This window comes from Tinamus guttatus, unplaced genomic scaffold, assembly GCF_059628265.1.
Source record: "Tinamus guttatus ecotype Peru unplaced genomic scaffold, ASM5962826v1 Tinamus_guttatus_pri_ptg000048l, whole genome shotgun sequence".
NCBI lineage: Eukaryota > Metazoa > Chordata > Aves > Tinamiformes > Tinamidae > Tinamus > Tinamus guttatus.
In genome coordinates, this window is record NW_028288582.1 from 6,590,811 (window position 1) to 6,606,909 (window position 16,099).

Genomic DNA, 16,099 nt, shown 5'->3' on the forward strand with positions numbered 1-16,099 from the left:
AATGGAAGGATGGAGCAGCCATGTTTGACACAGTAAAGGAAGGAAGCACATTTGAAAGAAAATTTGGTCTGAGCTTTTGACACGTCAAGTAGCAGCTATGGCAAGACGTTCATGGCTAGAACCAGCAATACCTACGAGCAACTTTGACAATGCTGACAGGTAAAGTAAAGCAAATCCAACAGGCTAAGTGAAGAGCTGGAGAGAACACTGTTTTTCATTCTTTTGATACATCACTGAACAGTAACACATGTCCAAGGATGAGAATACAGCTAATTACTCACTCCTGTTAGAATGTAGGTGTTTTTCCAGGTGTTCAGTTTTAAAGACTTAAACATTTGGTTATGAGCATTTAACAGCAAACAGTTTAAAAACACACACACACACACTTATTTTGCCTTATTTTAAGATACATTTTGAAATCTTATACCTGGTATCCTACAAATCCACCTAATGTCCAGGATCGCTCCTTGCTAATCCATCTGGCAATGCTGGTGGCACCAATTTTCCGAGGCTGAGTGACAGCAATATTGCAGTAGGTAGATTGTTGAGTGCAGTAATCCAAAATGTACTGCGGAATTTGCGTGCTCTTACCACTGCCAGTTGCTCCACGTACAATCACAACTGAGTTGCTTTCTATCAGAGAAACTATCTGAAATGATATTTTTCAAGAAAATTTTAATTCTACAAAACAATCCAAAACATTTTTCAAATACAAATTAGAAATATCAATAGTATACATTTCAAATCTCTGTAAAACCTCTGAGTAATCTTTCCATCATGTCTTAAGCATCTTTAGGTAATTCTACTACATTCATAAAATGCATTAGAAGTTCACAGAAAATGGCACGTGCTCACTTACAAAAAATATAAAAGTATAAAACACAAACATCTACAAACAAAGTAGAAGAGTAATTTTTTTTTGAGGAAAAAAAAAAGTCATATACAACAAAGCATTTCAAACAGGAATTAAAAAGCAACCGATATTTCATTCTGAAATAAAGCAAAAGTAGGATTTTCAGTTTTATTTCGTAATGAACAGAAGTTGACAGTGAAGCTACCTCTTCCTTGTGTTTGGCTATGGGCATATCAGGATATTTATAGTCAGTAACTGGTATAGGAGTCCAATCACTTGATTGACGTTGAGGCAAGGAATTATCTAGGCAAAAAAATAATCAAGAGCAAGTTATTACAATACAGAAAGAGAAACATGAGCAGGAGAATATAACCTGTTACCAAATTTAAATCACAGACTCTTGGATATTCATTAACACCCTCTCATATTAATACGCTGAAGAGAATTTCTGTTTATGCAACTGGTATTTTACTAGCAGCAGCTCTGAAACGCATTGCTATCATGTACCAACCACTGTCAACCATACATGATTCTATAACCCTGTATGCTTTCAATGAAAAATTTAACATTTGGCACAACTTACACGACAACTATCAGAACAGAACTTCTTCGAAGAGACTGAAAAGATAAACCTGACTTATGTGCCAAAGTGTTTCTCTTAGAGCCTATTGGACACACAGTACAAAATAATCCATAATCTGGTAGAAAGATATTTATTCTTCTAGTAATTTCAACAAGCCTGTTAAGTATCTTGATGCTCTTTCAATCTCATGCTCCTGCCAGGAAACTGCAGGATTCAGTCACAGTTAACACAGGGATACAGAGGACAAAATGACATTGCAGTGCCATGACTTTCTGCTCCCAAGTCGGTAAGTTCAAGTGTGAAAAATAAAGCAACTGATGAGGAAGAAGCAGCTAATGTGTGGGGGAAATTGATAGAAACAATTTTGCAAGTTAAATAATTTGGCTTAAAAAAAAAAAAAAAAACCCACACACAAAAACTAGAAGCCACTATTGAAATCAACAGTTTTCACTTCAAGTGGGTTTCACCACATGCAATGGTGAAATTCATTCACTGAGCTGCATACACATAATAAAACCTTGACATTCACTTCTTAAGTCATTTCTTTTTAATCAATTTATCCAGAAGAAGGAAAAAATATTTACTCACTAAAAAGAATACCAATATTTACTGCAAAATAAAAGCCACAGCCTAATACCTGCCCCTCTGTTACAAGTTCCCTTCTGAGAACAGATTACTAAAATCACCACAGAGCAGCAAAGCAGAAACAGTCTTGTCTCTGTACAGTAAAAAAACATGCAGCAAACCCCCAAATTACGAGTGCCAAAGAATAAGACCAATTATTCCCATATTAGAACAAGACAAATCCTGAAAGCTGCAGAATTGCATTAAGACACTTCTATAAAGCTCTAAAAACTGCGGGTTTCCTGCTACCAGTAATCTCCAATGAGAAAGGTTCTCAGGCCTGGATTCTACGTGGTTTAGAGAACAATAGGGAAAAGAGATTGTTGTATCCAGCTTTATTTAGCACTAACACACACGTAAGAAAACTTAACATGGCCATCCTCAGAAAATATTAACAGTGTCCTCTTTAAAAGACTTCTGCTCAAGCTTCTAAAAATATTCCCTGGAAAAATTCATATATAGCATTCTGTCACAGCAACAACGGATGTCACGGTACAAAGGATGACTGGCTTCCCTCTGGCACAAAGATGTCACTACTGAGACATCACAATTTGACCAGTGCTGGAAAAAGTCTTAAGCTGTTAGGGAAAAGCTCCTGGTAACAGCATATTCTTGTTCCCATATTCAGCCTTCCCATCTCTACCAGGTCTTCCATGCAAAAGATATATGCAGTAGGGTAAAACAAAAAATTATAATTTTGAAAACAGAATTAAGTAGTATATAAAAACACCATAGTAGTCTTACAGTAGTGCTCAAAAGAGAGAGAAGGCAAAACAGAACCAGAAAAAATGAATTTTTCCTTGGTCAATTTTTCATTTATTATGTAAGTTATGTAAAGGTATTTGACTGCCACAACTAAAAGACTATTACTCATGAAAGGAATAATTGGTATGTCAGAAAATTATTCCAGTTAATTATTGTATCCCACAGAATAGATGATATAATCTTTCTGGTACCCGTTTCCCAAACTAAATTTGAAAGGTCCTTCAACATGAGGTTAGATTTTGAGTTCACGAGTTCTGGGAGAAGAAATTACACAGCTGGAGCTTAGACTGATACTAATCAAATTAAAAATGGGACATAGCCAGTACTTTATATTTTTAAGTCAGACAAAGGAGTAACTCTGTCAAAAGCAGTCGGCTCCTACACTAGGCCACACAGCTTAGGAAGGAAGGGCTCTGAAGCAAAGCCGCAGCCATAAAGCCAATTAGACAGTGCAAAGTTGCTATCTGACAGCCACACAGAGCGTCAGGGAGGAGAGCCTAACTCACAGCCTAAGTCTGGCCACACAGATTATTCTTAATCATTGAAAACCAGCTTGCAAATTTCTGTGTCTAGAATATCAACAAATTTCTAACAAGTCCCTAGAATTCCCAACAAATTTCTCCAAATAATTAGTTTTTCTGGAGGGATTTCCATTTTCTACTCCAGGCAATTAAAAAAAAAAAAGAAATACACACACACACACACAAAGGGTCTGTGCTAAGATTAATCATCTTCTCAGGCTCTGTTCGGACCTCAAAGCATTTAAGGAACTCCTTCACTTAAAAAAAAGATAAGTTATCTATATTTCAGAATCTTAATCAAATGTGTTTTGAAGAAAAAATTAAAAAAAACACATACCAAAAAACAAAACCAAAGACAAGAACAAAAACTAACATTCCCACCCCCCTGCCTGAGAAAAGCACACCCAGAAGGGAGTTAAGTATTCGTGTCTGCCCTTGGAATATAAAAGCATATGTCCCTTTAAAGAAATTGCAAAGCAGTAAATTAAAACTCAATGGAACTTCATAATACACGAACTTAAACGCATAAAACACCCCGGTTTGAATAATACTGCAAGATTTAAATTAGGCTGACCATTTATAAAGAAGTTTTAATTTACAGTTAGCACAGGAATATCAAAAGAAATAACTGTAGGGATGCTGACTCAACTTTAGGGCAAACTAGTTCCCATATCCTTGCTGTGCAACTTATAACTTGACTACATTTGTCTACACAACTTGAAAGAGTATGGGCTGGTCTAAATAAACCTCTGGGCTGATCATTTATGACATTTTTGTGTTCCTAAATAGAGCATAAGACTTCCAAAGAGATTTAGCTGATAGCTCCCCATTGGTACTGGAGCTCTTAAGATCTGCATGATTAACATATTAATAGTCTTGATTATAAACATATGTGTTATTAATAAGGCTGAAACTAACAATTAGTTTTATTAATAATATTACCACTCTCACGTTCACTTACTGAGCTTCTTTGTCATACTATCTTATAATATAGAACCTAGCTATAAATTGAAGTTGACTGCAATACAAACTGGCACTTCCTACAGACTTTGTGGTATTCCACATGTAGGTGAGCCCTGGCAGCCCCAGAACACTACAAGGCACCTTCTAGTCCCATCCTTTTTTCAGTCTGCTTTGACTCCCTCATTGGTACCACACGGCTGGCAGCTGAGCAAGGGAGAGACATCAATGCAGCAAAGACCAGCTCATAAGAAACTGAGGTTCCAGATCATGACAAAGACAACAAATAGGAAGAGGGCATAAAAAAAGGCATAGGCAAAAGCATTTAATAAGTAAGTATTATCAGAGCATGTATAGGCTATTATCTTTGGTAATATTTTCAGGTTGCGTGGTAACTAAATGCTATTTAAGTATGTTACAAGTGGAAGAAAAGTATGAATATTCAAAGTATGAAGGGACAAACTTTTAGGGCAAAGAAACATATTTAGAAAATAAACCTACAAGTATGAATATGTATATATTATTATTATTATTATTTAAACAGAAGCATTGCAAGTGCCAGTTCTATCCAAAATAAAGTATTTCACTACAGTCGCTAACCTAAGTTGATAGCAGACCTTTGCCAAAGGTCTTATTTAAGATCCTCTCTGATTTACTACCTGGGGAAAAAAGAAAAAAAGAGAGAACAAAAGGAGTACATGGTACTTCTATCAGACAGGTTGCTGCGTAGCCTGCAGAATTACCTAAGCTTGGTTTCCTACCAGCTAGTCCTGTAATAGTTCAGCTACACCAGGCTGCACTTCTAATCTCTTTATCCCCCCTTTTCCCCTTCCAGTGCTCCACTGCCAACAAGTTTTACATAACCTGTTAACTGAACAGGAGAGTGTTTTGGGGTCAGTTTAGACAGTCCAGGACGGATGGTCAAATGCCCTGCAGTTGCCAGAAGGCAACTATGGCAGGCTAATGGCAAGCCACACAAAGGGCCTCAGCACCTGAGTACTAGAGGTCATATAACTTGCAGAGGCATTTAAGGACACTTAAGGACTTATTTTATGGAAAAATATCTAGATTTGTCAAATTTGGGGAGGGAGAGAAATCAGAAATTACTACTGAGAATAACAGTGCAGAAGAGAAGACAAATACATAAGTGTTCTTTCCTTGAGAAATCAGCTACATTAATAAATTTGTAAATTAAGTAGCACAGTAACAGAATTTGAAGCTAAGCTGTCCTGACAACCAGGGCAGCTTCGTGCTGCTTTTACCAGCACTCCTATGAAAGAGGTGCAATCAAATTTCTTCCAAAGGCATTTCAGAGTGACACTCAAAAACACACAGAGGTAACATGGATTAGAAAATGGGAAGATAGAACAGAAAGAAAGATATATTCAATCCATGGTAAAGTGTATTTTGATGATCATTGCAAAATCAATTCTATACATTTATGAGGCATCTTTTACTTACAAATATATTTCAATCATATATTTGCATTTGCAGTAACACAGATCAGATGTATGCACACGTATCAAGTACACCAGCGTGACACACTGTGGTATACAGAAAATAAGGGGTTTACTGTATAATACCAAGCCTTGAAAAGGAACAAATGCCCAGACAGCATGAGACAAACCAAAACAATGCAGATCAGTTTCATAGTTTGAGAGCAGGAGATGGAAGAAGAGAGAGAGGTATATGAGTTTGTAATGGGAGCCAAATCTGTATTTACCTGGTTTTGAGGCAAAATGATCATTGTCAATAATGTCTGATTCTTGTTCTTCCAGAGGTCTGCATTTTTCAACATATTCACTTCCAAAAGTCTCTTTGACAGGGAGCCTGGGGAGCACAAAACAATTTGATAAATATTTCCTAATGTAAGAGTCATGGATATTTCTGGGAAAAGAATATTGTTCAGGAAGTTTCAGGGCCTCCATACGAAGCAGAATTTACTTCAATGAACAAACCTTAGAAATTATTTCTGGCACACCTGTAACACACATGCAACTCTCGCATGATTCCCAGGGACAGGAGAGGCAGACGGGAGCAATTCCCATCACTTCACTGCTCAAGCAAAGAGCTTCTGTCTTTGAGGCAAGAAATGACGGTGGATGATCAGGGAACAAGTTAACAGAAAACCCTAGATCACATATTTAACGGAAATGCAGAGTTATACCATTACACATAATACAAAGAGACTTTCCATGACATAACAGGATAAGATAGAATAATACGTTATCCTCTACGTAAACAACGTGAACTAATCTGCCTGGGTTTTACTAGCAAGCCAAGCAGTACACACCCAATAACTGTATAATTAATAAATCATAGATGAACTTAAATGCTTGGATAGCATGTACACACCAAAAAACTTCCTCCTTTTCGAACAAAATATAAACTAAAAAGTCAAAACTATGCACTTTTGAGCACAAGCTTGCATAAGGACCAGAGCTATGTAGTACAGAGCAAACCTCTCTCTCACCAGCTCAGTCTTTGAGACATCAGAGGACACTGCTGCAGAAGTGTCTAACACAAATAATAAGCAAAATTTCAGCTTAATTGCTCATGAGGACAAGCAATAGCACACTGGTTTATAACATGGCACCATGTCCTAGGCTACTTCACAGTATCACGATGCCACAGAGCATGGCCATTTTCCCCAACAAGACAAACCTGGAGCAGCACAGCTCTGCTGCAAACTATTCATTCAGATGCATCATTATTTCCTCCTACAGGAAATATTAAGTATTTACTACCATCCTGAATGGATGTAGTATTTCTTTTCAGAGTGAGAGACAATACAGACAAATTCACAATGGCTTCTATTTTAACAGTATTTAACAATATAGGTGTAGTGCTGGGACATTTTTTCCCTGTATCCTGAATATTTCTTAATGCAGAGCTCAACGTGATTCTATACACCTGCATATCCACCAAGTGATTGTCAGCTGCCTACTTTCAGCAAGCAGATCGAAGCCAGTTATCCCTCTAACTGTTCTCAAAAGTGTATTCAGCAGAATTAAATGTAAGAAAAACTTAAAAATACAAAGGTATTAAACCCAAGTATTCAGTAGCTGAAAACCACAAAATTAAACTCATACACACGTTATCTAGATTTTAGCGATGTAACCAATTATTTTTCATTTCCATAAGACTGTAGCCTCACTAAGTACAGAGAATACACATCTTTTGATAATGAGACCCGATTATGCAGTAAATTCAGCTTGTCCTTCAGTTCCTTTTAAGAACAAAAATAACCATCTGATTAAGCCAATAAATGCTGTCATAGAAAAATGAGCATTACTCATCTGTCAGAGCCCTGAGCAACAGCAAGCAAGTCACTCCAATAAAAATCATCACTGCAGGGCAGGGGTAAGGGTGAGAAAGGCAGGACTGTGCACCCCATTTCAGTATTTAATATCAGCAGCAGTGTTTAAGCTGGAGCCAGTAAAAATTCAGCTTTATAGGATAGAAATATACTCAAGTTAATGCTCTTCAGGGTCAGGTATTAAGCATTTTATAGTGGCCTCACAGAAAACACATACCAGCTCTCTACCAATATATTTTACCACTAAAACAAGGACAGCATGACCCCATCAGTGATGGGCGAGAAGATTTTGATTTTTTTTGTTATTTTCTTCCCAAATCAGGGGGGTTTGTTTCCATAAAGAAGAATGCAGTACATAAACCTGGGGCTGCACGATGAATAAAGAAAACATTTAATAAGCAGTATTTATTCTTAATCAGTGACTAATATTTTCAGGCTACAGTCCAAAGGAAAACCATATGAAATCAGGAAATGAACAACAAACTTTCATCACATCATTTCTAAATTTGTTCATGTTAAACTTTGTACCTTTATTGTAAATTATTCTATAAGCTTTATCTATATATACAGTTAGGCAAAAGGAGAAGGAAGAAGTATGAGCACCAGAGGGCTTGGTTATAAGTCATTAATACAATACAATCCTTTCAAGCAATCCCTAACAAGCCAGCAGTACAAGGTATCATCCTATACACAAACATTTTTCTAATGAGTCTTCAATTTTTGACAGCAAAGGAATGACAAGACGTTCGAACCCACTGCAGTCTAGGAAAGGACAGTGCTAATGAAGGGACTATTTTGTATTCCCCTTATTGAGCACATGTCATTCCCATAGACCCCCATTATCTCTTCCCCACTATCATTCCCCTTTATTACAGTAAAATACCTGCCTTATCACAATATATATTTCTTAGGCTCTCCAGATCTCGGTCTTTTTACTCAGTTATTTTTAATTTCCCTGGATGCGCCCCCCTCTAATTCCAGGTCTGTTCTCTAATTTTCTATTTTACTCAGTCTTTTGAGGCCATATTATAATAAATAACAGTAATTCATTATAATAAATTATAATATGGGAAAAGCTACAACTTTTCAGTGGCATCCACAAACATAATCTGCAAATTTCACCAAATTAGGAGTCAGGAAAAGGTATTCTCTTGACTCAAAATGAATTACTGAAAATTTCAAGTCGTTTCAATTTGAAAAATTATGGAAGATGTGAGATTTGTTTTGTCTTTCACCTTCATTATGAAAAATATGGTCAGACTTTAATCTGAGAGTCTCTGACCAATGATTTTACCCTCATTTTAGCCAGACCCGGGTGGCTGAAGTCAGAACTGTGGTATTGTCACCCTAAAAGCTGAAAAACCGACAGGACCATAAGCCCCCAGGAATGCAACCTGGTAAAGGAAATTAGAGAGCAACCAGTAACATCCGGCTGAACAGGTAACTCCTGATGGCCTTGACGTCTGCAGAGCACAACTCAGGAGCTACCTATAGGAGTTTACACAACTTAAAACTCATCTATTTTGAAAAATACTTGTAGCAAGTAGCAGACACAGCACCTTTTGCTCAGTATTGCATAGGGCCAAAAAGGCCGCAGGATCCCGTGTCCACAGCATGCTTCTCTCGGACAGCAGTAACACTGCTAACATGATTAGATGAGTTAAAATGATCTTAACCATTTGACTGTGGTTTTTAGTATTTACTTATTTGAGTTTAATAAGAGGAAAAAAAAAAAACAGTGTCATTACCCAAATTAAATACAACTGTCACTTCAGGGGAATTGCTAGAAGGGAAGAGAGTTTAACACCAGAAACTGCTGACACATGGGATGGTAAGTGTTCTGAGGGAGCTTTTCTGGAGAGAAACTCCGTTAGAGAAAGGTCTTCCTTGTCTTGAAGCTACAAAATGACCTCAAATAAGTAAGCACTGCCATCACAAAAAATAAAAATAAAAAAGAATATACTCAGTAAATCTACTATTAATAAAGGTTTTATAAATGCTCAGTTCTCAAATACAGGAACAAGTGCCAAATCTCTACCATAACTGTGGTGGATAAATTATTTGGGTCTTCTCAGTGAGATGCACCACAACTTCAGGGCACACCCTGAATGCAATGCACAGCTCTGGAAGGGATGTTAAAATACAGAACAACACATCCTTTGAAAAGAGGCACTGCAATATGACTCCCTGAAAGAGAACATTGCTTACTCGCAAACCTGGCTGCAGAGAGTCATTCCACAGATATCAAGACGGTTATTAAACCAGAGAGTTTACAGGGGGTTCTTTCATATTGATTTTCAGATAGAGACTTATATTAAGGCTATATAACTTCAAGTACATCTCCTCTTAAAGACAAGAAAAAGGAAAAACTCAAGAGTTTTAGAACAGTAATTAAAAAAGTCACTCCCCACCCACACACGTATAGGTTTTTTCCTCCTGCCATAAACTCTCCATGCACATGGAAGGGAGAGTCAAACCCGAACTGCATCTCTCACTCTGCAGACTGCAGGGACGAAGCTCCACGCTAAGGCAGAGCTCCTGCCGCACACAAACTGCCCACCGGCTTCGGGACCTTTGCGGAGCAGAAAGAGAGAAAAATCACCAGAAAAAAAAAACCTTAGCTTTATAGCATGCAGAACAATATTTTGCTGTACAATTTTAGTACAATATATACAGCTGAATCTTTCATAGCCTCTTTCTGAAACTAAAGGAATGTGACACTTTACATAACTGAACATTTGCCATAACAGTAAATAACCTTCCACTGAAGGACGTACTAAAAATGTCTTCAACTGGCAGCTGGCATTCAATGCTTTTAGAAGATGGCTCTCACCTATGGGTTATCTTCACCAAGTCACCAAATAAGTCTAAGAAATGCATATATAACAACATACCCTTTCCTACTCATCTATATACAACGTGATGCTGTTCTCTGCAATTTTATGACAATTATTTAGCTAGAGAAAACACAAGTAGCATGCTTTAGGAATTATTTGGAAATAAAGTATAATGAACAAGCAAACAGAAAATTAAAATATAAAGTGTCAGTTGAAAAGTCTTTAAAATATAAACGCGGAGCACTACATGTTGGGGAAAAACCTACCAATTTTCAAACACCGGCACAGGGCAGAGTCAGCTGTGGCTTGGGGGATATTACTTTCAAGGAAGGGTCCTAGTGTGAGCTGAAGTCAAACTGAAATTTCTGTTCCAAATAGCACTGCAAAACCATGAACACCTTTTAGAAAGGATTTTAACTCCCACAGATCATTCGGTATTAACCAGTGGACATTGACTACATAAAACACTGCTTTACTTCGGAATTCCAGTTTCCACATTAACACAACATAAGCAGCCATCCCTTCCAAAACACCAATTTGTGTTGCCTTTTTGTATAAGCTTCAAATTTGAGGCTATACTCTTTTCCTACAGTGGAAAGTTCAACATCATTCTTAATGTCCAGCCTCAGAAAATATGACAATGTAAGCAAAAATAGGTCCAGCAAAACACAGATACATTTTTTTTTCATTTCACCCTAATTTGCACACCTTTCAGTATGCATCTCCTTGATTTGCAAAGACATTACAAGGGGTTTATACTGTACAGCACTTTCTGATGCCATCTAATCTGATATGCCAAAAAGAAAGAAGTGATGACATGCTAACTGTGGTGTAAAGGAGGTGGCAAGGAACATTTTAATTTCATCTGAAAATCTGTCAAGACAGTTTTGTCATGATAAACCCAGTTCCCTTCCTTTTTCATAGTACCATATACAATGCAATGTGAAAACCTTCCAGCTGAAGAGGATTAATACTGACACTTGAATTTTTCCAATGTATAAGTAATATTGGCTTTAGTAGCAGCCTTACACGTCATCTTTTATGTTTGATGACACCTAGAACCGATTTACAGAACCCTTCTTCTCCCAACAGCTCAGAAGAGCTGTGGAGGCAAAAGAGTAGGAAAGAGAAACTTACGGGAGCACAGCGAGTGATTAGCAGCAAGAAGCCCGGGATAGGAGGCACATTACACACCATGCCCACTGCTTAGATTAATAAGAAGAGACCAGATAACTGGAACGGAAAATGGCTGCTCAGGCGACCTTTAGCACGCACGGTGCCACCCCGGAAAGCGGATCCTAGAGGTGGATATGCTCAAAATATTCATCAAGGAAAGAGTGAGCAGGCAACTGGCAGGCAGTTGACTTAAAATCTCCTGGTAAGACTTAAAATTCTGTTGTTTTCTCAGGTTGTGTGGGTCTTTTGTTTTTTATTGTTTAAATATCATTTTGACCTGAATTTGTGTTTCCTAACATTCTGTTGCTTTAATTAGATTAATTACTCTTTTGTGGTACCCTGTAGGTGTTGCAGATGGGCTGCTTTAAACACATTTGAAATGTTAATTAAAAATGCTAGCAGCTATGCTCTGTAATGAAAAGCATAGTACCATGAGATTGATGAAATTCATCTGGAAAAAGTATTCAACGTAGCAAAATAATCCTGAGCAATTGTCAAATAGCTCTTTCCCATAAAGACTTGATTAACACAGGCTTTAGGTGATCTTTTACTGGAGAAAGACTGTTCTTAGCTGTTTAAAACAGTAGAACGGCCTGATTCCCCCCTCTAATGGAAGAAGTCTTCCAGCATCTGAATGGCCTGGAAGTTTAGTGAGATAAAAGCAACGTAGTTATTTTTAGCACTCTACAGGCATAAAAATACAGCTCTGAACTGTGACCTACAGCTATGCACAGCCAAGCCAAGCATCACATCATGCGACAGCCTTAACCTTAGCTAGCAGCACATCCCTACTTGCTTCAGACTATCGTTTCACTACCAACAATACCTTGGGATGGATTAAGCAACAAGCCCCTGAAATTGTTGCCATCTTTTTTCAAATTGCTGCCAGCGGCGAAGCTCATTTGAGAGGTAGGAGACCTTAATGGACTTCGTAGAAAAGTATTGGAGAGACCATGTTAGGTTAAATGGATTGCTCCTTCTCTCTGCTAAACAAAATGAAAAAGAACTTTAAAAGTAGAAAAACGTAAGCTGTCATATTCAGTACAGAAAGTCATTTTTCACAAGAATCGTTTGAATAAATGGGAAAACTTCTTTTTTCTTTCAACAGTAGCAACAACCTGGAAACAGGATATGCCAGAATAAGAGGTCTTCAAGCAAACGCACTCGAAACACTGTTCACAGACACCTGCAAAGGTAATTTATGTTATTTATTCCAATTAGCATGCTGCATCTGCGTGATTTGTAGCTAACGGCAATGTAAAAGCCTAGTCCAGCTTTTGTTGTTTGTTTCCAAAGGATAAATAAATTTTTCTTTACTTAAAATAAGATGATACAAAAGTTTTAAAGAACTGAACGTGGAACTCCACTACTTATCTTTATTTAGTAATTGCTAAAATAAAAGAATTATTCCAAATCATTTATTTTTAAACACTGTATATTTTATCAAGATTACAAAATATTTTTGAGAGGATGTACTTTTAAACATTTGTCTACTCTGGTCTATTTAACCAAGTCGATAGTTGTAGAAGTTAAGTATTTTATGACTGTTTGCACACGTTATCAAGTCCAAGACTTGTCAGGTTTAATGATGCCTTGGTGACAAACTGTCTGTTTTTCTCCAAAGCTTAAAAATGCCACTTTTCGGCTGGATGAAATGGCCAAAAAATGATTCCTACAAATCCACGCCATATCCAGGATCAGAAGTGGTTACAAAAACCCTGCTGAGGGAATTGAGGTGGCACCTGAAAGAGCGTGAGAGATTAGTGCAAGAGATCGAAAGCGAACAGAAAGTCCCCAAGGCTGGTGTGGATTACAACTGGCTCAAGAGCTACCAAAATCCACAAGCCACAATTCCAGCCACGGAGCAGCGGCAGCTCGAAGCCCTTTGCTCACAAATCCAACCCTGCCAGACTGGGACTGTTCTCAGCAGGTAATAATCTTGTATTCCTGTCACTGAGTACTGTATCATAAGAGAGATATTCTTTCATATTTAGTTCAAACTTGTATTTGGCTCTGATCTTTCCTCGAAAGTGTGGCCAGCAACTTGCATGTGTTTTTATAAGCATTTTGTCATACACCAATAAAGTTTTTGTAAGCGTTTTCCCGGTCCAATCTCAAAGCAAAGCAAGTCTCACATGCTTAAACATGTTGTCTCTTACTACTTTGCTTTTCTTCCTTTGCAATTTATCCCTAGTACTTATTGAACAATTAATTTAATAACCAAAACTCAAATTAAGGCATTAATACAACGCATTGTTTTATGCGGAAACATGGTCTCACTAACAACAAATCCTGAAAATCTGTAAAACAAGCAAAATAACTACTAAAAAGAAGAGGTTGTCATTTTCAAAATAAATAATAAAAATTCATCTTAGAAAGAAAAATTCTCCAGTGCCTGTATTTTAAATACATTTTCTAGGGGCACAAAGAAAAAATGAAAAAGCCTATGTGCCTTTTAAAGCCCAGAATGTACCTAAGGGCAAAGTCAGTTTAAATCAAGTTACCCAGATGGCAGAGGAGAGAGGGGAGGGAAGAAGGGGGAGAGGGAGGAATAAAATTAAAAAAAATAAACCACAAGGCAATGCACCCAATAACAACAGCTTCCCCACGTCCCAATTGCTGGAGCACGTCCAGCGCCTCATCAGGACTCTTTCCTGTCTATAATCTCTGGGGACACAGGGCAGAAGTGTGGCAGCAAGGACATCAGTGAGACCAAAGTGCTGTCACTGCCTCCTCCCTTGCCTCCCCCATGAGCTGAGTGAGGACTAACACGTAGAAGAGCTTTCAGCAGCGACAATTAGGTTTCAATTCTTGTTCGCTTCCAGATTTCGTGAGGTTCTGGCGGAAAACAACGTTCTACCTTGGGAAATAGTCTACATATTCAAGCAAGTCTTAAAAGATTTTCTTACTGCCATCGAGAGGGAGAACCACCAAGAGCAAGCGGCAGACGCGTGGAATACAAACTGCCCCGAGCACTTCGGCCCACGCGGAGACGCTTCTCACCAATCGGACAAAGACGAAATCCCCACGGTGTCCAGTTATGTCGACAAGAACACGCAGAGCCTGTTTCCCACCTTCTCCCACAGGATCTGGAATCTGCCGTATTACTACCCATCAAGCTAAGTTGGTTTGGGTTCCTTCCACAAAGCTATTTCCATTCCCTTGGTGTGCTCGCTGCCCATAAGCACGACAACCGTGACACACTCCCGCCTTCACTCCAAGTTTGGACATTAACATCCTTGATATTAGCCGGTATGCATTCCACAAGATTTAAATAGGAATATTCCTCCTTTTCTTATCATTATCACTCCTTAAAGATGTTATGTTTAAACGTATATTTTAACAACAACAAAGTACTGTAGGCATTTCTGGGGAAAACAACAGCAAAAAACACACTGGAGTATCATTTTTCAGCCACAAGTCTGTCTATATGGCTAAAAAATAAAAATGCTCATGTATGTATGTGTGCATACATATATGTATACATATACACACACAGAGCATGTATTTAAACAAGCAGACTGCTGTCTATACCTTGAAATTAAGATCTTTTTGCAAAGTGTTAGATAAGAACTTTTGCTTAGTATTTGTCAACAGGTTTTTTTTTTTTTTTTTAGGTTCTAAGGGAACTTTATACTGTGTAAGATAAATGCTTTAAAGTATCAATGATACCAAATAAGCTGATAAATATATTTTGAACTGTTGTTTCTCAACTCTAAGAATAAATTCTAAAATCAGAATTATGTCAGAAGCTATAACATACTGCATGTACCATTCCTATAGTTTTCAGAATTGTTCTCTACATGCTTTAACTACATTTAATAACTAATTCTCTATCCTTGAAGAAACTCCATAAATATTTATATTTCAAAATACAAGCAGTCGTATTTCTTCATTTGATTTATGGGAAGTTACCCTGAAACCCAGACTCCACACTCAACTTCAGCATTTTGACCGAATCAGACACTACCCCTAGTAGCAAGTGAATCAAAAGATCATTCGAGAAGCCAAGCCCTGATCATTTGAAATTTGGGGATATAAACAAAATATTATGTTTTTCAGTTGCAATTTACAATCACTGAGAGTTAAAATTAAGCAGGTCGTACAAGACTGGCTGGATAGGTAGCACCTACGGACACAGCAGATTAGAGGAAAATATATATATATATATATATATATATATATATAAACCCACATACTACAGGCCACCTCACAAAATTTCCAAGTAGGCTCCCATCACCACAGGGAGCAAATTTTTGCATATCCCATCTTCAGATCTTCCTTATTAATTAGTCCAATATATTATAAAAAAAGGACAGGAGTTTCATCTCCCACGTTGCAGAATGCACCGTTTTGCAAACACAAGGCAAAGAAGCTTCCTGGTGTTTTCTTCAGATTTTGTCTTTGGTGTATTGGAAGGTATGCAAGCAGGCAAAGAAAAACCAACGGAAGTTTCCTTAC

At 37.6% G+C, this 16,099-nt stretch overlaps 2 protein-coding genes across 2 annotated transcripts in view; one reads left to right on the top strand and one right to left on the bottom strand.

Moving 5' to 3' along the window:
* The window catches only part of TDRD9 (tudor domain containing 9), a 61,917-nt gene that overhangs the window by 41,939 nt on the left and 3,879 nt on the right, over positions 1-16,099 (bottom strand). The window contains exons 2-4 of the mRNA XM_088539628.1: positions 6,030-6,136; positions 1,059-1,156; positions 428-649 (exon numbers count right to left, since the gene is read on the bottom strand). Coding sequence (XP_088395754.1) covers positions 428-649; positions 1,059-1,156; positions 6,030-6,136 — 427 coding nt within the window. The remainder of the gene's footprint in view (positions 1-427; positions 650-1,058; positions 1,157-6,029; positions 6,137-16,099) is intronic.
* On the top strand, positions 13,270-14,761 carry RD3L (RD3 like). The gene is made up of 2 exons (XM_010225175.1): positions 13,270-13,568; positions 14,464-14,761. The coding sequence occupies exons 1-2, from the start codon at positions 13,270-13,272 to the stop codon at positions 14,759-14,761; spliced, it is 597 nt and encodes a 198-aa protein (XP_010223477.1).